The 23,782-nt window shown below is 46.4% G+C and overlaps 2 protein-coding genes across 4 annotated transcripts in view; both read right to left on the bottom strand.

Annotated features, from left to right (window-relative positions):
* Itgae (integrin alpha E, epithelial-associated) overlaps nucleotides 1-5,606 on the bottom strand; it is a 56,945-nt gene extending 51,339 nt beyond the window's left edge. For 2 of the 3 annotated variants that reach the window (NM_008399.3, NM_001361245.1), the window contains exon 1: nucleotides 5,457-5,528. In NM_008399.3, coding sequence (NP_032425.2) covers nucleotides 5,457-5,493 — 37 coding nt within the window. In that variant the 5' untranslated portion in view covers nucleotides 5,494-5,528. Of the gene's footprint in view, nucleotides 1-5,456 lie in introns of all 3 variants that reach the window. The other variant, XM_017314299.2, reaches the window with a different exon arrangement.
* Nucleotides 5,607-12,531: 6,925 nt separating this feature from the next.
* The window catches only part of Ncbp3 (nuclear cap binding subunit 3), a 35,713-nt gene continuing 24,462 nt past the window's right edge, over nucleotides 12,532-23,782 (bottom strand). The window contains exons 10-13 of the mRNA NM_025818.3: nucleotides 22,591-22,885; nucleotides 20,342-20,496; nucleotides 18,095-18,256; nucleotides 12,532-17,170 (exon numbers count right to left, since the gene is read on the bottom strand). Coding sequence (NP_080094.3) covers nucleotides 16,935-17,170; nucleotides 18,095-18,256; nucleotides 20,342-20,496; nucleotides 22,591-22,885 — 848 coding nt within the window. The 3' untranslated portion in view covers nucleotides 12,532-16,934. The remainder of the gene's footprint in view (nucleotides 17,171-18,094; nucleotides 18,257-20,341; nucleotides 20,497-22,590; nucleotides 22,886-23,782) is intronic.

Below are 23,782 nucleotides of genomic sequence, written 5' to 3'. Positions count from 1 at the left end.
GTGAGCCAGTTAAGAGGAAATAGGAAGCAAGTCACTTCAAGGGAAAGGAACTACAACGTAGGAATTGCTGAATTGTCCCAGGGTGAGTGGGGGCCTTCTGTCTTCCCTTTTTATTGCCTATAATTGATTAATAGAGTGGATTTGAAATCCTGAGTACCAAAGGCCCTTTCCCACCTTGCCCACATGTTCCCTCCATCCCGTGGGCCTTCCTCAGCAGTTACCCCCATGTTCCTGGCAGGTCAACCTTATGAGCCTGCTCTGCCAGCCAGCAGCCAGTTCAGATCCTGGGTAAAGTAACTCACTGATCCCGGAGCCCACTCAACATCCTGTGGTGTTTGCTGGCTCTGACTAAACCCCATCTTGATAAACCAATGGGTGATTAAATCTATCTCCCCCAACCTGTGAGCTGACTTGAGTCATGCATGAAACCCCCAAACCACAGAGCCCAGCTCAGGGATGGGCTCAGAAGAGACACCTGAAAATACCGTGATAGGTCAGCTAGCCCTCTTTCTCACCCCTTCCCATCTCCGTGTTTGTTCTGTTTAACTGAGGAGTCTGGCTGGATCCCTAAAGGGGTGGAAAAGCAGGGCAGGAGGTGGTGGTGTAAATAAAGCCTGATAGCTGCCTCCCAGGGCACTTGCTGTCTGCCAGGCACCATGCTACAGGATGAGGCTACCAACTTGCTCTTGAACTCTCAATTGGTTATTGTGTCTGATGCCCAGGTTGCTTGACTTCAATGCTTATACCAAAACCTGGAAGAACTGAGGGGCAGACAGAGAGCAGGGTTACAAATGGCCCCCAAGAGCGGCAGCTTGCTAGGCATGGCTCCCTGTTATGCTAACAGCTCACCAGGCCAGGGCAGAACCCTGCTTTAGGGCAAGTAACTAGGTCATCGAGATCTGATTGTATAGACAGAGGGCCTAAGAGCATGCATTCATAGGTGTGTATAGATGTGTGCATGCACACATGTGTGCGTGTGTGTGCGTGTCTTGGAGTCCACTGTGGGGCTTTATATTTCATTTTTGCTCAGGCTTCCATGTACCCTTTACTTCATTCTTTCCTCAGAGGCTCAGAGAAAATAGCCTGAGCCCTAAGGGCAGAAAGTCTGGAGTTCAAATCCTTGCTCTGCCCTGGAGCCCCATTCCTTTGCTTTTCACACTGTGACACAGGCTGCGCTAGCTCAGGGCCTGTGGAGGGGAGGTCTGGTGTGCAGATGCTGGTGTTAAAGGCTCTGTGACCACAGGCAAAGGGCCGCCATGTCTCTCACAACCTCACCACCCACCTTCTTCCTCCAAATTTACCACGAAGTCAGACGTGAGAAGCCAGTCAGAACTGTCTGTCACCACTCAACCCACAGGCTGCTCCCCTAACTGTCTCCAGTCACATGGGCGTCTGAGTTTGCCTCACCCTGGCAGCCCCCGCTACCTCTTCTTTTGCACGAGGCAGTTTGAATGTCTTCTTACGGCACAGTGGTCATCATTGTTCCCAGTGAGTGAAGTCCACATTTATAGAGGAACCAGCTATAGAAATGAGACTAGGCTTAGCATCCTGATGCCTGGCATCCTGATGCCTGGTCCAGAGGCCCTGAAAGACCATCTGCAGATCACAAGCATCTACAGAACACCTGTCTGAAAGGAGTACCTCAGGAACCACATCCCTTCATCTTTCTCACAGAGCCTTGCTGCCTCAACCCCAAACCTCACTGGCACGCCCAACAGCCCATCCCTCCCCCACACCTCTAGCCTACCTGATAACAAAAACACACACCGGTCTTGGGCAATTCCTAGATGCAAGGCACAGCCCATGCTAAGCACATGTGAATTTCCCAGCGTTTCCTCTGAACATCCCTACAATCACCCCCAACTCTATACTCCTGCCCTCCTCAGCACTCGTGGATTGGAGCACTGCTGCAGCCTCCTCACCAGCTTCTCTGCTGTCTCCTCTTACTCCTCAACTCCATCTTCTGTACAAGTGTAATGGTCCCTACCATGTTCAAGACCAACCATGGCTTCCCAGAGCCTGTGCTCTGAGTTCTCCATGCTGCTCAACTCTAGCACTGAGAAGCCCTCAGGTATCCACGTCTTCCACATGTCCCATATATAACCATATGCCTGTGCACACCACACACTCTGTGTACTTGTGTGCATGACATACATACCTCATGGGTACCTATAAACCCCATGAGCCCCATATGTACTACTAATACCCTACATGTACTCATGTGTATACGTGTCATACACACATAATGCATATTCCACAACTGCAGTGCACACTGCATGCTCCATAGATCCTATCTAACTTCCATATAAAATCTGTACACCTCATACATGCCATATGTCTTACATGCCACACAGGCTATATACTTCATACGGTCTACAATATAGTAATACACAGGAACCATATATGCACCACTCGCATCTCATACACTCCCTATACATACCACACATACTTCATACACACAAGCCAGTTTTCCAGAGGTCAGAGATGTAAGGTTTCACTTGTCCTTTCTACCTGAGTGTTGTTTCCTGGTTCCACTGAGTCCTGTGGCTCTTTCCACGAACCCTTCCCCGGGCTAGGGAAGTTAGTGTGTGTATGGCCTGCTTTTCATCACATGGGGCCCAGCAGGTCCTAATCTAGGATGGAGAGGACAACATCAGAGCAAACAGCCTTCTGCTCCATGCCTTTGCTTCTCCATCTTCTTCACATGCCCAGGCCTTGCTGCTTCTGAGAGCCCCTCTTCCTAGTCTGCCTATCTGCTGAGACCCTACAATTCTCCTAGGCATATCAGGTACCTGGATCCCTGTTCCTGAGGACCAAGCTTTTCTCTCACATCTACACATAGCTGTAGGCTAGGCCTAGGTGGAACCAGGACAGCCACCTCCTCGCTTCCTCAGAGTGGGAACCACTGGGGGAGCTTGGGTTGGTGTACTGAGTAGAGCAGGCCCTGGACTCTGGTTCCTTCCTCTTAGCCCACAAGGTTTCATAGATCCATAGCAACGTTCCCTTCACACAGGAGAAGTAAACTCGACCTCCGAGAATTCAGGAGGAAGTGAGTTACCATGGTCACAGAATGAGTCAGGACAGGATTAACTCAGGGGCAGACTACATGGCATCGGGGTGTACTGCGGCTGGGGGCTGGGCTGCTCTAGACTTCCATGTGTCTGCACCTGCATTTTCTACGAACCTTCCTTAGACAATCTTAAGCTCATTTGCTCCCATGAGTGAGTGACAGGAAAAGATCATTACTACAGTGGGTGCCTTGGAAGGGCAGAAGGGCAGATGGGCAGAGCCACCTGGTCAGGAACAGTTGTGGATTGGCCCCAGCCCAGGGAAGCCAGGCAGGCACAGGACTCAAGAGCTTGGGCCTGTGCTCGGTCTGCATTCTCATTCTCCTTGATCACACCTTGCCTGCTTCTGACTCCCAAAGCCCTCAGGACTCAGCCTCAGTCTTGAGGCCTGACGGATCATCAACTCCAGGCAACACGGTGTACAACAGTGCTATCTCACGTCCTCCATCACATACCAAGGCCAATCTCACTCCATCCACAGCATAGCCAGCCCCACAGGCTGCGGGGCCTCGGTGCAAATCCGCCCATCCCACCTGTTAGGTTTTGTTTTGTTTTGTTTTGTTTTGTTTTTCCAAGACAGGGTTTCTGTGTCTCTCTGTGTAGCCCTGGCTGTCTTGGAACTCACTCTGTAGACCAAACTGTCTTGGAACTCAGAGATCTGCCTGCCTCTGTCTCCTTAGTGCTGGGGTTAAAGGTGTGTACCACCACTGCTTGGCTCCATCTTGTTCTTGGTTGTCAACTGGGGCTGTGCCAGAGCCTCAGGGGTTTGATGAATGACAGGTAGTGGAGGAGGTGCCGAGGTGATGTCATTGGTAAGGAGTTGCAGGAAACAAAGGTGGGCAGACGCCCAAAGTGCCACTGCTAGGGTCATCGTTCCAGGCCATGGAGCAACCTGGAGCTGTGAGGCAGGGCAGAGGTCCACCTAGACGTGATTCTGTCTCTACTGCTCCTTGGTTGCACCCTCTCAGTCTCTGGGCCTCAGTCACCTCTATAATGGAGTGGACTACTCTAGTCTCAGCATCTTTTCTAGACAGCTTTGATGATGGGGCATCAGAGCTATGATTAAAAAAAGTGGGGAGTGAGACCCCATTTCCCCCTCTGTAGATAACAGAAATAAACACAAGTCTAGGAATCAAAATAACAAATAGTTCAACCAACTTTATCTTCCCATGGTGACTATCAAATGCTTAAAAAACAAAGCTTGTGTGTCTGTGCACATAAGTGTGTGTGCTCATGAGCATGGCATCATGCAGAGGACAGAAGACAAGCCAGCTCTCTCTTTTTACTATGTGGGTCTCCAGAACGGAATTCAGGTCATCAGGCTTGGCAGAAAGTGCCTTAACCTGCTGAGCCATCTCACTGGCTCCCCTAGGTCTTTTTAAAATATCAAAAATTTCCCGCCGGGTGTGGTGGCACACACCTTTAATCCCAGCACTCCGGAGGCAGAGGCAGATGAATTTCTGAGTTTGAAGCCAGCCTGGTCTACAAAGTGAGTTCCAGGACAGCCAGGACTACACAGAGAAACCCTGTCTCGAAAAACAACAACAAACAACAACAACAACAAAATTCCCTAAAACGTTGATGATCTGAGCAGGGTTTAGCTTGCCTTCCGGGTGCTCTGGCTCATAGCGGGTGCTCATCCTGCATTCTCCTCCTATGATGGCTCAGCTCCTTCATACCTTCAAAGAACTGGCTTCTATAGCTACAGCTCCCTGCCCTTATGTAACTATGTGTGATACTCACCTATTCTCTTGCCAGAGATGAACAAGAAAAGAGACCTAGATGGCTAGGTAAGTTCAGACTAGAGCCCTGTCTGAGCAGTCCCCGGGGGTTCAGCTGATTATGCTATCTTGTCTCTGGGATCTTAAGGTGGTCTCAGGGCAGTTTGTCCCAAAAGCAGTCCCCACTCAGGGTTAAAGACAGAATGGGATCCCCTGGCAGCAGAAATGCCTGCCCCTCCACCACAGCACAGAACAAGAAACAGCTTCCCCCACAACATTCACTCTGTAGAGTTTCACCCCCAGTCTCCTGCTAGTCTTCATGTTCTCTCAAGTCCTTCCAATCCCCAGCAGCTGAAACTGGTCTATTAAAGAAGAGCCCTCTTCTGGGTGGCACAGGGTATCACTGGGTCCCACACTCTGGGAACTAACTGGGCATAGAACTGAGGATGTGGCGGAGTGAGGGGAGGCTGAATAGAGAGGGAAAGGGGGTGGCAGAGCCCTAATGCCTGAGGCCAGCAACAATGAAGAGGTCCTCCCCAGTAAACCTGCAGTTCTGTCTGAGCAAAGGCTCTTCCCAAGGGAAGCCCATCACTTCTCTAACCACTAATCCTGAGCCCAGGCAGACAGAGATGATAGCATCTGAAGACAGGGGGTAAGACTGACTTACTGGCCATGCAGAGAAGGGTATGGAAGAGCCACTTCATAGCTGGAGCAGATGCAGCTGTGTGAGCTGAGTGGGGCGACACAGAAGGACCTCAGAAAGTACTCAGCTTCCCTTCCCCTGCAGGGGAGGCCAGGAGGTGGAGACAGAAGCATCTACAGATAAGGGACCACAGGCCCACAGGTACTTTTTTTGTTTTTGTTTTTCGAGACAGGGTTTCTCTATATAGCCCTGGCTGTCCTGGAACTCACTCTGTAGACCAGGCTGGCCTCGAACTAAAAATCCACCTGCCTCTGCCTCCAGAGTGCTGGGAATAAAGGTGTGCACCACCACTGCCCGGCTCCTGAGGTACTTTTAAGTAGACATAGCCACCATAGCTTGTACAAGGCCAGCACGTGACTTCACCCATAGCTGTGGGCTGGGTCCTAGGAACGTAAGACAATTGCCAGCCCAGTTCCATCACTCACTAGACTCACCATCTCATGCACGAGTGAGCTAAGATTTGGCTGGTGGTCGTTCTGAGTGTCTTTGGCAGACAGAGGGGGTGCAGGAGCAAGTCGTCCACGTAGGTGAATTCCAGCCTGTCCTATCCAAAATGTTCCCCAGTCAGACTCATGGGGTCAGTCCCCAGCCATATTGGGTCCCCTCAAATAGAAAGTGGCCTCACAGGTAGGAACTGGGCTCTTATGTCTGCTCCTGTACTAAACACATAGGGCTGTGGAGGACCAGGTGAGCATGGAGACCCTATGTATTAGTTAAAGTCATTGCTTCAATCCAGTTGTGGTTCAAATGTCTTCAAAGTCTGAAGCGGGTAACAGCTTCACAGCTCTGGGCTTCCAGCCTAACAGAAGAGGTAGACCTCATGGCCTTTATAGCCAGCTCTGACCCTGCCCAGGCGGTGGAGAGTCTACTACCAACAGGGGCAGTCATATCTAAAGACTAATTTCCTCAATGATCAAGTTTGCCCACACAGCAGTGAGGGAAGGAAGCCATTCTGCACAGCCCAGCAGAGCTCTGGACAGGTAAGCCTCGGACGATCCCAGCTTTCAGGAGTGTAGGGTGGGAAGACTGAGTTCAAGGCCAGCCTGGGCCATGTGGTAAGACCTCTCTGCAAAGATGGGCTGCTTTGAACCCAACTGTCCAACTGGAGCTATCAGCCACAAATAACTGACACGTTAAAATGACGTTAGTGTATGGACAGAACTGAACTCTAGAGCATATGCAATCTTAATCTTAATTCAGAAAAGCTGGGCATCAAACCTCTCATTCTTCCATAGATGTAAGCGAACATTCTGGAGTATTATAGTATTAGCAAAAGCAGACAACCACATGGCCTTAATGACTACATGAAAATCAATTTTATTTTGTTTTTCACATGGAAAACGTATCTAGCCACAGTTCTGTGTCGATTCAGTGACACGTCAAACATTTCCACGCTGTTAGCTTTGGTCTGATATTGACTAGATCTTATACAATTATTCACAAGGAGATTACAGTTCACCACCACCACCCCACACACACACACACACATACAACACATTATTAGCAGCTAGAAAAGCAGAGTTCCAGGTCTGATGTCTTACTACCACATCATAGTGTAGAACACCCAAAGGCTGCTGGACAGACCTGTCACAAGCTGCAGTGGCACCAGCAGCCAGCCCACCTGCCCATCACTGCTTCAAAGCCCAGCTCCCCCTGATCCAAGGACATTTGGTAGAGCCACTAAAGGATTCTCTATCCCTGGCCCATGGGGAAGAAAGGGGCAGTCTAGATCACAAAGCACACCCTTGGTAGGGTAGGAAAGCCCAGGATGGCAGCTCACTTAGGAACTCCGCAAGCAACAAGACTGAGTGTGTACCCCAGGCACCTCAGGAGGCCAGGCAGTGCTGATGGCCAGAGCTGCACAGGGCACAGGTTACTTTCTGCACCTCTGTAGGACTCTATGGAGTGCCAACACCTCTTGTACCCACCAAAGATTGTCAATGCCATCTGTAACTATGACTTGCAGAGGAGCCCTCTCAGCCCATTTGATACTAATGCTTTCCCACAAAGCAGAGCTTCAGGCACCTAGATTAGGGGCCTGGCTTTGCTCTCTTGTTCCGCCCTTCTCTTACAGCACCCGGCCCTAGGCTGAAGTTTGGCAAATACACACTTCCAAGGAACCAAGCTGAATGTCAGTCTTATACCACTAACTAGACTGTATCCTTCCAGAATATCCACAGAGAGGCTGAGGACAAGCTCCAGTTACAGAACAAAGGCAGTCCACTACTTGAATGCCAGATTAGATCCTGAACTGGGGGTGGGAGGGGGAGGGAGAAATGCTTGAAACAGCATTCCGGGACAGACAGACAGAGGAAGCCTACAACACAAATGAGCAACTATTATCCTGACCAGACACTACATATTTCTGACCTTGGTAACTATCCTATGAACACAGCACAAAGCATGGTGAGGGTAAAGTGGAATGCAGTGCAAAATGCTTCAAGTAGTTTGGGCAGCGGCGGGGGAAGGGGCAAAGGAAAGGAAAGCCTGAATGGTTAAAGAAAATAGAGAAAAGATGTTCTTTGTTCTATCCTTGATGCTACTGTGATTCTGCAAGTATTTCAAAAAAGGAAGTTTATAGAGCCATGGCAGGTCTGTAATCCGAGTATCTGGGAGGTTGATGGAGCACTTCGAGCTCCAGTCCATTCTGGGGTCTAGGCCAGGCCAGCTTGTGCAACAAGGACAGCCCCCACTTCCTCTCCCTACCGCTCCCCAAAGGGAAGTCTGATACATATTCAGGGAGAGGTGTGTATCAGGAGGTGGGAGACTATCTTGAGAGATACAGGCAAGCAGGAAGTGTGACATATACCAGTGGAAGGGGCCTGCCATCTCTCTTCCAGACAGAAGTTGTTCCAATCCCAGCCAGCCTTTCCTCAAAAAGTGGAAGAATATTTGAAGATGAGCTCCACAAGGAGTCAGGGGCAGGCAGACCCAAGGCCACCTAAAATAGCCTTCATCAGAGGGGGCTGTCTGCCATTTCACGGCTCATAGTGCTGGCATTAGACAGAGGCTAAGGAATGAGCCCGGCTACATGAATGGATTTAAAAAAAAGTCTCTGAACTGGGAGCCACACGTGACTGTTCCCTCCAGAACTAGGTCCCCAAACTACTAAAAAAGAAAAGATAGGAAAGGAAACCCAGATCATGGGTTTTTGAGAAATTAGAAAGCACAAATACAGACTGGCACCCTTGCATTCCCAGGTGCCAAGGGCTGGACAATATCCATCTCCAAATTCCTGAATCCAAGATCTACACCTCAATTCGACTAGACTTAGACACTTGGCTTTGAGGAGGTCATTAAGTTTAAAAGAGGTCAAAAGGGTGGGGCTCAGACCTAGTCCACGGGTTGGTGCTGAGAAGGGTCACTGGCACACACAGAGGAGAAAGGTCAAGTGAGCAAGCTAAGGAGAGGACTCTCCATGCTGGGACCCTCTCAGACTTCTAGCATTTCCATCTGTGATATCTTGTTACAGCTGCCCAAGCAAATGGACATCTTAGGCTACCTTCTCAAATAGTTTCCATATTAAAACTGAACAGTGTGCGTGTGTACCTGCATGCATGTACACATGTGAGCATGTCACAATGATGTGAGGAGGTCAGAGGACTGCCTGCAGGAGTCTTCCTTTCCATCGTGTAGATCCTAGTGAATAAACTCAGACTATCAAGCATGGTGGCTAGAGCGTTCACCCACTGAGCCACCTCACTGGTCCTTCTGGTCCCTTCATAGTTGTAGGGCTGTGGGATCAGGTGGGTCTCTTGATGACCTCAGCTCCATCCAAAGCTCCTTGAAAAGCACCACAAGAGTCTCTCCCATTTCAACTTTTGTGTGCACGAAAGAAATCTGTCCCCTCATTTGAGGCCTCCCCAGACATGGGAACTAAGCCCCAGAGAGGAAGGGGCAAGTTCCATCTTCCAGTGGTGAATATCAGAATGAGTTCCTAGGACTCAGCTCTGGCCATCATGCTATCTGTCTTTCCTCAGAAAGACATCCTGCCTGAGCTAAGAGTGCTGCCAGCAGCTCGTGGCCCGCAGGGGAGCCCCCTGTGCGTGAGCAGAAAAGGAGTACGTCACTGGGTCCAACACTAGGAGAGGAATGTGAGGCTCTTGCTCTTTCTGACCTCGCTGGTCCTCACTGGTCCAGGGGTAGAAGTGTCTGAGGTCACACAAAGTCTTTTTTTTTTCTGAGACAGGGTTTCTCTGTGTGGCTCTGGCTGTCCTGGAACTCACTCTGTAGACCAGGCTGGCCTCGAACTCAGAAATCCGCCTGCCTTTGCCTCCCAAGTGTTGGGATTAAAGGCGGGCACCACCACCGCCCAGTGTCACACAGAGTCTTAAACATTGAAGAACCTGATTGTGCAGAGAAGGTCTCTGGAGCTGCTTAAACAAAGGCTTCCTGGGTAGGCTAGTGACTCTGTAAATGAGTGTCACCTACACTCTTAGAGTTTATCAAGAGCACAATAAATAGTATCTCCATACTTTACAACATGCTTTAGTATGCTGGATGGTAAACTGTAGATTGCATTTTTATATTTTATGTTTGGGAGGTTGATGGAGAATTGAGAGCTCTAAAGTAGTCTAGGCTCTAGGCCAGGCCAGCTGTATAACAAGGAGAGACCATCTGAAACAGGCTTCTGAAGCAACACTCCCAATTGCTTCCAGAAACATCAAAGTTCTGTGAAATGCTTATAGAGTTTTGAAGGAGCTGGGACCACTATTCTTTCTGCTAAGATTTGCCATATAAACACAAGACAAGTTGTAGGCATTTGCTGTTGGTCATGTTATATACTTTATAATCTGTCTGGAAATGAAAATGCTATTCTGAACATTACCAAAAATATTTCCTTCTTTGAGCTCTTATATTTTAAGGGGAAAGAAAAGGCTGAGGTTCCGAGTCACATCTTATTATAGAAGGTTTAAAAGCAAACGCCTAGGAAACAAGTCACTTAGTGCTGCCTGTCCAAAGTGCACACTAGCACTTTGAGAGCAGACAGAATGCTCCAGCTGCTGGCGGGCAGTGACTTCCTGTCTCCTGTTCTGGGTGGTAGTCACTTAGCAACAGGACCAGGGGCTAAGAATCGGTTCGGTGTTCCCTCTTTGGGGTCTCTTACTTATCAGCCAGACTTCTTTCCTCCTATCCTGGGCAGTTGAACACTATTCTAAAAAAAAGGAATGTCAGGGCGGGAGAGATGGCTCAGAGCAACTGCTGCTCTCGTAGTGGATCTGGGCTGGGGTTGGGTTCCTAGCTCACAACTCTGCGGGACCACAGTTCCGGGACTCTAATCCATTTTTCTTTAGATGCTGGTCAGACCCAGGCACGCTCTTTCTAGTACTATAGACTTTCTTATTCCTTCTTTAAACCTCCTCCTGGTCATGATGTGGCTGAGGTCCAAAAGTCAGCTTAACTCAGGCAGTGTGACCTTTTGTTTCCTTCCTTCTCACCATCGGCTGGGATGTACAACTTGCCTGGTATTTTACTTTTAAACCCTAATAAAACTGTCCTTGAGCTTGGGGCAACATTCCCAGGGCTGGATGAGCTCCAGCTTCGATGTTTGGCAGATCATTAACAGCTGACGTTTTCCGAGACCTGCTTAATGAGAACTGCTCCTTACTGCGCAAATGGTATGTGCCAATGAATACTCTTCTCCGTGTGCATCTGGTGAGCTCAGCTAGAATAGAAAAGCCTGCACGGGATGGTGTGCGAGCTGAGTTGTCACAATTCATTCACTTCGCAGATACTTCCGAAGCACTGCTTACACTGACTAGACTGGCCTGGTTCAGTGATAATGAGAAAACATGAAGACACCTGCTCCCTAGGAGCTCACAGGCTGGAAGGAAAAACAAGAACAAGACATGAATAGAAGGCATTGCATATACATAGCAGAAAAGTGTGGCCTGCCCTGCAAGAGGCCTGGGACCTCAGAGGGTGGAGTGGCTCTTCTGGCTGGGGGTTTGCAATCTCACAGAGGACCTGCTGGGTCAGAATGGTAGTAAACATGGAGAAGGCCCAATGCACAAGCCAAACATGGTCCCTGCTCTCGTGAGCTTACAAGCTAGCAGTCATATTAACCAGGAATAGGAAGTAAGAGTACAGCGAGGTGTGCTGGGCTCGGGGCATGTGGTTTGCATTATACGAGTCACAGGATCAAACAGGAAGCACCCGTCTGAAAAGTTTAAAAAAAAAAAAAAAAGCCAGTTGCAAGGTGATGGAGCCACACTATCTCTGTACTCCCATCAGTAAGCCCAGGATAGCTGGACATCCTGTGTCCTGCTGCTGCTCCTATAGCCCGAGTTCCCAAGCTTCTTAAAAGTGACCCCACTGAGTGTGTTCTGACACCAAAATAAGGGGCCATTTGAATGACATGGTTCTAAATTGCAGGGCCAACTACTTTACCTAGTACTCAACCAAAGAAGCAGTGATCTCCTCCCACAGAGGCAAGAACTGACTGCAAGAACCTCATGATGCTAGCCTTCAATGTGGCGCCTGCCTTGGGATTTCCAAGAGGTATTTTGATTACTCAATTTTTACCTTGGGCATTGACTTATGATCTAACCCAGGAGTCAGCTAAGATTCCTTTATGGCAATACTGGGACATGCATAAAAGGAAACCAAGCCGGGCGTGGTGGCGCATACCTTTAATCCCAGCACTTGGGAGGCAGAGGCAGATGAATTTCTGAGTTCTAGGCCAGCCTGGTGTACAAACTGAGTTCCAGGACAGCCAAGGCTACCCAGAGAAACCCTGTCTCAAAATAAAATGAAATAAAATAAAATAAAATAAAAAAATAAAAGGAAACCAAAGTAGACAACTGTCTCTTAAAACCTTGATCATAAGAGAAATAAAGAAGGCAGAACTGCAACGGGACCTGAAGGCATACACTGTGCAGTCTGGAAAGCTAGTGAAATCAAGAGGGATACAGGAACTAGTAGCCATGAGGGTAAGGGAGAAAAGAGAACAGGTACAGATACTGTCAGAGACTATATCTTGACAGCTCCATAGGCTATCAAAGAAGTTTGAAATTTTTTTTTTTTTAAAGATTTATTTATTTATTTATTTATTTATTTATTTATTTATTATATGTAAGTACACTGTAGCTGTCTTCAGACACCCCAGAAGAGGGCATCAGATCTCATTATGGATGGTTGTGAGCCACCATGTGGTTGCTGGGATTTGAACTCGGGACCTTCAGAAGAGCCAGTCAATGCTCTTAACCGCTGAGCCATCTCTCCAGCCCAGAAGTTTGAAATTTTATTCCAGAAACAATGATGAAGTTCTGGAAAGGTCTCAAGCACAAGCATAGTTAAGATCAGATTGATATCTTAAGAGTTCATCTTGTTATACATGAAAATATGCCCAACATAGCTAGGCGTGGTGGTGCATGCCTTTAATCCCAGCACTCAGGAGGCAGTAGCAGGCAGATCTCTGACTCTGAGGCTAGCCTGGAGTTCCAGAACAGCCAGGGCTACACAGAGAAATTCTTTTTCTTTTTTTTTTTTTTTGTGGCTGGAGAGACAGCTATGGGTGCTAGGAACCGAACTCTTATATTTTTGGTTGTAAGCCTATTTCCCCAGCCTGAGAAATTCTATCTTTGAAAAAAAAAAAAGACAAAACAAAAATATTGTCCAACACATGAAACCCTATCTTAAAACCACAGACACAGACACAGGAGGAAGAGGAAGACATAATGGCCAACATCACTAGTTATTAGGAAACTGCAACTCAGAACCAGCTAAGGGACTGTGGATGGAGCCCAGTGGTACAATACTTGTCTACATCTGCAAGTCCTGGGTCTGGTCCCCTGCACTGCCACAAAATAAAACACAGCACATACACAATGAAACACACTTCAAATTAGTAAACAATATTGGTGAAGACTTGATAAACTGGAATCCTGATATCCTCCATGGGAACACAGCTTGGCAATTCCTCCAAAGACTAAAGGTAAGAGCTGCCTTACGATCCATCCATTCTATTCCTATACAAAAGAATGAAAACACGCTGGGTGTGGTGGTGCACCCCTTTAATCCCAGCACTTGGCTAGCAGAGGCAGGAGGGTCTCTGTGAGTTCGAGGCCAGCCTGGTCTACAAATTGAGTCCAGGACAGACAGAGCTTGTTACACAGGGAAACCCTGTCTCAAAAACAAAAACAAACAAACAAACAAAAACCCACCTCCACCACCACCAAAACCCCCACATGTCCATGAAGGAGAACATGAAGGGGTGTTGCACACACATATATACAGAAGCCTATTCATGATCGTCCTGACTAGAAATCACAGAACGCCCATTATATGCACTGTAATGAAATATTTAGACAATTTAAAAAACTGAAGAGAAAAGACAAAACAAAACAAACCCACTGGCAGGCACAGTGCCACACACCTTTAATCCCAGCACCTGGGAAGCAGAGCTTCCTCTGTGAACTCAAGACCAGCCTGTTCTAAGGGCAGCCAGGGCCACACAATGAAAATGTCTAAGCGCACACGCGCACACACACACACACACACACACACACACACAGAGAGAGAGAGAAAGAGAGAGAGAGAGAGAGAGGTACTCACTACTTGAAATGATGATATATACCATGGCACAGATGAACCTTAAAACTAAGTAAACAGACACATTGCACATCGCATATAACATTTATGAAAGGTCCGTTATAGGCAAATCCACAAGGACAGAAAGATTAGTAGTTGCCAGGTCTGAGGAGAGGTGAAGGAGGACTGCTAGTGGGAACAGGATTTTTCTGGTGATAAATATGTTCTAAAACTGATGATGATAATGGTTCCACAGCTCTGTAAATAGACGACAATCAAATGTACACTGTACAAGGATAAACTGCATACTATGTACGTATCTCTCAAGTAAAAATTTGCCCCCACTACAATGTGTAGAATGAAGAGGGAGGGTTGAGAGAAGCTGCCGCAGAAAGGAAAGACAGAAGCAGGGGAAGGAATCATGGAATTATGATAGAGGAGGGCCAGAGGCCATCAGGCCCCTCTACAAAGAAGAGTAGTAGGAAACAAAGATGAGGTATCTGCAATTATTATGAAGCAGCAAAAGGGCATTTAATAATCTCCTACATATAAAGACTAACCCCACATGTACAGAAAGTGCCCTGAATAAAGTATACCCAGCTGCCTGCTGGGCTATCCTGACTACTGTCACTCCTAAGCACATAGGGTTCAAGGTGTTGAAGCTCTGGGCAGCTCTGAGAGCTGGCTGGAGAGAGAGATGCTGGGCAGACCATCACTTTAGGCAGTATGTACGTTTCTGGGTTGTCTGTGCTGTAAAAACTGCAATGCTGCTCAAGGGCATCTTTCCTGGTCAGCTCAAGGAGTTAGTTTTGAATACATACTGCCTACCTTCCATAAAGTCCTCCCCTCATCTCTAGCAGGAGGTTGACAAGTGCTCAAAGACCCTAGGCAAATGGGCCTGGGTTGCCAGATAGAACAATAAGAAAGCTGAGGATGGGTTGGGGCTCTAGACCCCACAGGCACATCTTCAACACACTGGGAGAACTGGAGCCTGTAAACGGATGGGGTGAGTCTCTGTTCACAATCTCATGGCCACCTTGTTCCCTGACACTTTGGCCACCTCAACAGAAAAACATGCTGCAGCCACAACTTCCAAGAATAAAATACCACTGAGAGATATCAACAAAGCCAGAATCTCTGCACCAGACCATTTCCTTGCTTCATGGGGAAACCAAGGCTCAGGCCCAGTGTGTAGAGTCCTGGTTGGCATCCAGGTCTCTGTTCTCAGGCCATTTTTCTTCTTACTCTACCAAAGTCTGAACCTCTAAGAACCTGACTGTAAGCTGTGAGCTACAAAGGGCAAGATAAACTTAGAAACCTTGGAGGACTTAGGTCTGAACTGGCAGAGAAATTAGAACTACCTTTTTCTAGGATCCTCAGAAGCCAAACCACTTTGGTTATATGCTCCCATCTTTCTGGGGGTAGGGTGGAGATGGGGGTGGGGTGGGGTTGCTAACCAAATGATACATATGATACAGTTTTGTTACGACTTAGTTCTGAAGTCTTCTGCTTCTTCATGTGCATCACTGTTCATTCACAGTGTAGGCAGCCACCAAGGGACACGTGCTCAACCACAAGTCAAGTGCTCTGTGACCTACTGGGCACAGAACAAGCCGAGCAGGTGAAGAGCTTGACATCCCAAAGGCATGCTTATGCACTCAAGTGAAACACCACTTTTAAGCCTGTAGAGCAATACAGTATTAAATACTATAAAGTAAAGTCAGATGAGAAGCCAAATAATCTACTTACTCCCTTTCCATGGTAAAATCATTTGAAAGGAGAATAAACATAAACTTACATTTTCTGAAACTACTGTCTTATTTGCTAGTTTTGAATAAGTCTTCAATAATAAGTCAGAGACACAAAGAGTGAATTCTCAGGGTATCATTTCTAGAAAAGTGGGAATAAACAAGAGCCCATCACAGATGGACAGCAGTTTCTTTCCTACAGTGGCCACAAAGCAAGTTGAACTCAAGTACAACAGACCATACAATTGGTACCATTCAAAATAATGACACTCCTTTCTTTGCCTTCTTCCAAAGTATATAATGTATATTTAACAACACAAAAGACACCACTTGAGCTTCCCCTTAGCCAACAGGAGGAATATCCACATATAAAAATTAAAAATTTAAACTTTTAAGTCATTAATAGTTTTTAAACATAATACAGACTTAAAAATTGTTCAACATCAACCCAAGACCCCACCCCTAAGCACAGAAATCAACTCCAAATCCAGAAGTCACAGTTGTTTGTCCCTAGAAGTCCTACAGCACTGAACTTGGTCTTTACACCAGGCTACCAGCCAGCAAAAGGCTCTAAAAGACTCCCCCCGGGAGGAATGGAAGCCACTGCTGACTGCTGCTGCAAGCATATCTACTCGGGAGGGTCTCAGGTCAGGTCTGAGAGACTTAGCCACCACACTAAGGCCCTGGAAGGCTGAGCTGGCAGCTTCCCTCATCTTCCCCCTCAAAGACTGTCCAGTAAGCACCTGAGAACTGACTTTTCTTGGAACAGGGTGCTGGCAAGATCTGTCAGGGCCAAGGCAACAATGAGAAGTTCAGTTCTCGGCTCTTTGGATGACTGTGTAAAACATTGCTTTTAAAAGACACAATGTTAAAAATATTAAGAAAATGTCTACAAAATCTGGAGGGTTGCCTTTAACTCCAAGGGTAAAGCTTGTGGGGTGGTGGGGAAGACTTGAGGACCCAGAACTGTAACTCTGCAGCACAAGACAGAGACACCCTTCCTTCAAAACTCATCACACTCTTAAGCTGTCCTACTAGGACAGCAAGTGTTCAGGGTGCAGGTAGGAGGAAAGGGCGCCAGCTCCTGCAAGGGAGGTTCCCACTGCACGCCCCACCTTATGTAAGAATGTCAGATTTAAGGGCAGTTGCCAAGGCCAGGGCATCAGGACTCTGCCTCTGAACCAGAGCTACTTTCCCGGCTGACTTCAATCTGGAGCGAAGGCAAGCTATCCAGCCGACTCTTCTTCTGGCGAGACTCTTCTTTCTCCTTGATCAGAGCACCCCATGCTCTCTGAAGCTCCGAGTCATCTTCCTCAGCACCAGATGCCCTGTGATCCACTTTCTTCGTGTTCTTTTCTTTGGTCTTGGGTGTAGATCCTAAGCGAGTCCACAAACCACCTGTTGGGGTGAGAAGACACTTCAGTTGGCAGTCGATGCCGAGTACCAAGTAGTTCTGTGGAAGTAAGGACACTGCCAACACCTGCTCTGCAGGAAACATCGGGAGAGGTGCTTGGTGCCAGTCTGTAAGTGGACAGCCTGAGACTCGATGGGAGATGCTCACAGCTCAAGGCTGGTGTCCCCATACCAGGCACAAACTAGACACTTGCCTCTCTCCCAGGCTGTGTACCCCTCAGTCTGCCAAGAAACCGCCAACTCTCACATTCTGCAAACTGAACGGGTCTGTTTTACTATGAGCAATTCTCAGGTTTTCAGCTATACATTTTTAAAGTGTGTTTATGTATTGGCTGAAGGCCTTATTGGTTAAGCGTACTTGTTCTTGCAGAGGACCTGGTTATGTTTCCAACACCCACATGGTACCTTACAACAGTCCATAACTCCACTTCCAGGGGATCCAATGCCCTCTTCCCACCTCCAAGGGCACCAGACATGTACACAGTACACAGACAAACATGTAAGCAAAACATAAAAAAAATCCCCCAAAAGAAGTGTTTTATTAAAACCTTACAAAGAAGCATGTGTTTAGAATGTGGTGATATACATATACTACAAGATAATTAAAGGTTTAATTTACTTATGAAGAGTAAAGCAAAATGGAAGAGTTATAGAAAAAAAGGCTACATAAAAAAAAACTAGATATATGTGTGAACAAAGAAACTAAATAATGTGAAACTAAAAAGCAGCAAGGATGTATAGCTTCTCCTTTCTCCTTCCTGAACTTTCCTGTAGGCATGGTGCTGATGCTGATGTAGACAAAGGAAGTCATGCTAACTGAAGAGGGAACAAACACAGACCTACCTACTTCTTATGCTATAACCACTGGTCTCCACTCCTTCCCTTCCATCACTGTGAAGTGTTACTCACCTGATTTCCTCTCCCGAGTATCAGAGTAGAGGCCTTTAACATCTTGCCTGGGAACACCTAGCCTACTATGTACATCTGAAGAGGGCTCTCTCCGAACCACCTGGTTACTACTAAAAGCCTTCTCTGGAGAATACGGTCTTTTTCCTAACCGCTGGCGAATATCTGCCAAAAGAGAAAAAGTATACCTGTTACCAAGCATACGTGTTTTACCTCAGTACCAATGAACTAGGCTTTTGTCTTAGCCATGGCTGCCACTGCTGTGACAAAATACCACGATCAAAAGCAACCTGGGGAGGAAAGGTTTATTTCACTCACTCTCTATATAACAACTCATCAAAAGCAGTGAGGGCAGAAGCTCACAGAGCAGGAACCTGGAGGCAGGAGCTGATGCACAGCCACAGAGGAGTGCCGCTTACTGGCTTGCTTCTCGAATTTGCTCAGCCCGCTTCCTTATTCCTGGACCAACAGTGCAGGGGAGGTACTGCCCACAGTGTCTGAGCCCTCCCTCCCACAGTAATCGGCAATCAGGAAAATGCACCATAGGCTTCTCTACAAACTAATCCGGCAGGGGCATTTTCTCAGTTAAGGTTCCCTCCTCCATAACTCTTAAGCTGATTAAAAAAAAAAAAAGTCTGGCCAGCCACCAGATGGTGATGGTAAATGTCTTTAATCCCAGACCTCAAGAGGCAGAGGCACCAACCAAACAAACTAATCAGTACAGCTCTCTAGAGACCTGATCCCAAATCTCCCATAGTGAAGGCACAGCACCCAGCATCAGAAGGCTTCTAGAAGCCGGTTGGTTCTGTTCATAACTGGTCTTGCTTCTCTTAAGAAAACTTAAAACTTGGATGTAGGGGCTACCAGCTGAGTGCCTGAAGCAGTCTTCTTCTTTTTCTTCTTTTTTTCTTTTTTGCCAGAATCAAGCAAAACTAAGTAACACATCACATTTTCCAGCTAACAATACTGCAAGCCACAATCCTTGAAAACACAAGTAGTTCTCAATAAACTTACTACATTTAACCAACAAGTGTAATGAGACTGGCAACAGGCCAAGGATAAAGGAGCTGTGTCCTAAATTAAGTGTGCTCTCTTCCAAGTCCGTCACAGAGCCGCTGGGCCTGAGGTTTCCCCTAACACGCAGCAGCGACAGCAGCCACATGTTCATCAGCCTTGAGCCTACTCTTGACTTCTCAAGTAAACTCCTCACAAGAGCTCAGGCTGAGCCTCTTCAGTTGCTTCTCTTCCATCCTCCTCCTTCCCAGGGTTCCATTCTCACCCCTTCTGACGTCATTGTCCCTAAAAAGTTTAGCCCTTTTTACTTTGTCTTCTATGCCCACTATATTCTAATCCTTCAAAATCACCTCTTAAAATAAGAATCATATTATTTCCTCCCTCCAAAGATAGTTTGTCAGCTGTGTCCTAGTCCTCCCAAGACTACACTCTAAAGCTGCTTTCTTCAAAAACCGGCTCGAATCGTCTCAGCAGCTCTGTGGCAGCTGTTGCAGCCTCCCCAAAGACTTGCACATGCCAGCCCTAGCCATAAGCACACGCTTATATTGCTTCATTAGGGTTTGCTCACATATACACTCTAGTTCACACTCAACCATGTTTCTAACCACCCAACTTTATTGGTTTGGGGTATAAAATATCCCAGGGAAGTAATATTACTTATTTATTATTATTTAGTATTTATTTATTATTTCAAACAAAAAATACTGAAAAGTAGTTTTGTTGCAAAATCCGACTTTATTTATTTTCTCATGGACGCCTAACTAAAGATGTAGGTACAAGAAGAGGAACAGTTAATTGAGTTCAGAAGAACCTACCCTGGGCCCATCTGCTCTCAGGTGCTCACAAGCATCAGGATTAACTCTGAGGGGAAAGTATAGTGGCAGTTAGAAGCCAATGAATACCACAAAGTCACCCTGCACAACAAATCTCTCACCATACATTTATTGGGAAGGATACAGGAGGGTGGCTACCTCTGCTTGAGAGCAAAGAACTGAGCAGGACCCAGACTTTATATAGGTTTCCTTGGTGGTAGTGGTGGGATACTTTCCAGGGTGGCCTGGGATTTGTGGGATTTTGCTGCCAGATCTTGGACTTTTTCTTTCCTCTACAGGGCAGAGAGCTTGGCCACTTGCATACTGAGGGGCTGGAAACGTTAGAGTAATCTGGGATGGAACCAAGCCACTCAAGGGGCTTACAAAAAGGGAGTCAGGAGCACAAAAGAGGGAAGAACAATACCTGGTTTAGTACTGCTGACTGCTGGCCGTGGACAGGAATGCTGCCTCTTTTCATCTAAGAGATGACGGACATCTGCAAATTTCTCAGGAGGCAATTTGTTACCAATTCGGTTTTTTATATTGCTTGTGGATATACTATCTGCCCTCATGGGATTCCTTTAAGGGGGGGAAAAAGCAGAGAGATCATAAGTAACCAACTTCAACTGCGAGGAAAGATGCAAAAAAGTCTCCTACTTCAGAAAAACTCAGTTTAAGATGACCGTCACTGACTTACAACTACCACTGTAATAGCTCACTACGATCAACATGCTATGAAAAGATGGTGACCATTAACTAGACTGCAGACTTAGACAGGGTGGTTTCCACATGATGCCTGTACACTTTATCATAGAACACATAACTGATGCTCCCTTCACCAAGGGTAAGCAAACATTAAGCAGACAGCTGCAAAGAGGCTGAAACTCTGCTCACACAGGTACAGATGAGACCCTCCTCATGGGAGAGAGCATTACTCTGCTAGAATTCTTTCTTAGTTCTATAAAAACTAAGCACAGACATGTGAACAAAGCCATAAAGGCCTGCAGTCTCAGCGACCTGGACACTAAGGCAGGCTGCAGGCTGCTCACAACTTCACATGCTGGATATGTTACTCAGCACATTTAAATCCAGCATACTTGGTTTAGTGAGACCCTGCCTCAAATTTTCAAGTTTCTTCAAATTTAATTTTTTTTTTGTTTTTTTGTTTGTTTGATTTTTTTCGAGACAGGGTTTCTCTGTGTAGCCCTGGCTGTCCTGGAAATCACACTGTAGACCAGGATGGCCTCGAACCTCAGAAATCCGCCTGCTTCTGCCTCCCAAGTGCTGGGATTAAAGGTGTGCACCAACACGCCCAGCTCAAATTTAAATTTTTATAAAAGATTTAAATAAAATCTATACTTACTGAATCCTCTCATTAAAGTAACTATGTTCTCTATTTCAGAGGTCCACAAACATTGAGAAGAGTAGCACCTAGGCCTGGTGAAGGTATGAGTCACAAGCCGTAATGTGGGCAAAGGCCTAAGAAGGAAATCTAGCAACACATACAGATTTTTAAATACATGGATTATTTTCTATGGCAAGGCAGACTTGGAGGGATCTATTTAGCTAGGGCAATATTAATAGAAATGTCAGTAACTATGAAAAGGCATTAGGTGTGGTGTACACCTGTAATCCCAGCAGGAAGGATGTCAGGGAAGGAAGTATGCAAATACAAAGCCAGCCTGGGCTCTGCAGTGAAACCCAATCTTAAATAAATAAATAAATAAATATTCTGGGCTCTGCAGTGAAACCCAATCTTAAATAAATAAATAAATAAATAAATAAGGCTAGCAAGATGGCTCTGTAGGTAAGGATACATGCTTCCAAGCCTGACCACTTGTGTTCAACACTCATGGTACAAGAATGGAAACTAGAATAAAAATGATTATCACGTGAAGAGTTATATTTGTAATTACCATTTAAAAATAAAACTATAGGGGGTGAAAGCATGGCTTTTAAGAGTTAAGCATGGGCTGGAGAGATGGTTCAGTGGTTAAGAGCACTGACTGCTCTTCCAGAGGTCCTGAGTTCAATTCCCAGCAACCACATGGTGGCTCACAACCATCTGTAATGGGATCTGATGCCCTCTTCTGGTGTGTGTCTGAAGAGAACAATGGTGTACTCAGATACATAAAATAATCTTAAAAAAAAAAAAGAGTTAAGCATGTTAAAAGTACTGGCTACTATTGCACAGGACCAGGGCGTGAATCTCAGCACCCACGTGACAGCTCACAATCATCTGTAATTACAGTTCCAAAGGGATCTGATGGCCTTTTATGACCTTCGAGGGTACAGCATGAACACTGATACATATAAAATTAAAGCTCATGTAGGCAAAACAGTGATACATATAAAATTAAAATTAAAAAAAGAAAATCAAAGCCACGTACAGTGGTGCATGACGTTAATTCCAGCACTTGGAAGACAGAGGCAGGCAGATCTGTGAATTTGAGGCCAGCCTGATCTACAGAGTTAGTTCCAGGATAGCCAATGCTGTCTTGTCTCAAAATCCTCAAAAAAGAAAATTATGGAGTAAGAATACATCTCAGTAGGAGAGTGTTTACCTCGTATGTACACAAGACATCTTCCTGGGCTCAATCCTCAGTATTGACAAAATAAATAAATAAGCACATTTAAAGTTAACACGGACTAAAAAGAGGAAAATAATTTTACCTAATACTTTTCAGTTGGGACTCTACTTCATCTGCATACATGGTCATTTTCATGCTTTTCTTTGGGGAGGGAGTAGAAATCATCTTCAGTTCCAGATCATAGTCCATCTCATCTGAGTCTGAGCTGCTCGCACTGGATCGCCTAGACAGGCTCCGCTCACGGGGCTGCTTGAGACCTGGGAGCTCCTCATGGTACTCCACCACGACTCTGTCATCGGCATCCATGTCCTGGTCCTCCTCTTCCTCCTCCTCCTCCTCCTCTTCCTCAATGGGTTCCTCAGGAACATTCACTAATCCTGAAGAAATGTAACCCAAAAGGTTAGTACTAAAAAAGGCTAAATTAACAAGTATGATTTCTACTCTCCATTGGTAGAAGGAAAGGATGCGCCCTGAGATAGTGCTGCCTACAAGTGTCACCTGGACGCCATCTTATTCACCTGTTTATCAAAGAGACTGGCTACAGCATGAGCATAGTAGCATAAACTCAGGTACAACATGAGCACTCTTCATTATTCATGAGTTTTATATTTATAAATCTGTCAGATTTATTTGTGACTCTTAAATCAACACTCAAGCTACTGTTAAGAACATCTGAAGACACTTGCAGACTGACACCTGAGTGGTCAGATGTGTTCTTCCTGGCCAAGGCCACAGCAACACCACCTTCTTATTCATTACTCAGTGTTAGCAAGGTTCTTGTCAATCTACTAGGTGCTGTGTTTTCACACTTTTTTCGTGTGTGCTTTCACCTGCTACTTTCACTGCTTAAAAATGGTTTCCCAAGCTGGGTGTAATGGCTTATGCCTTTGATTCCAGCACTAAGGCAGAGGCTGGTGGATCTCTGAGAGTTCAAGGCCAGTCTGGTCTACAACAGTGTGTTCCAGGACATCAGGGTTATAGAAAAAAAAAAAAAAAGGGCCTCCATTAAATATAGTGAAATGTTGTCTGGTGTAAAAGGATGGTGGCACACCTCATGAAGAAAATACCAGCCGGGTGTGGTGGCGCACGCCTTTAATCCCAGCACGTGGGAGGCAGAGGCAGGCGGATTTCTGAGTTCGAGGACAGCCTGGTCTACAGAGTGAGTTCCAGGTCAGCCAGGGCTACACAGAGAAACCCTGTCTCGAAAAAAAAAAAAAAGAGAAAAGACCTATACTAAATAAGCCTCGTTCAAGCATGAGTTATAGTGCCCTCAG

Source organism: Mus musculus, chromosome 11, assembly GCF_000001635.26.
Source record: "Mus musculus strain C57BL/6J chromosome 11, GRCm38.p6 C57BL/6J".
Classification (NCBI taxonomy): domain Eukaryota; kingdom Metazoa; phylum Chordata; class Mammalia; order Rodentia; family Muridae; genus Mus; species Mus musculus.
Note: the sequence above shows the minus strand (reverse complement) of the source record. Positions and strands in the feature narration are given on the sequence as shown.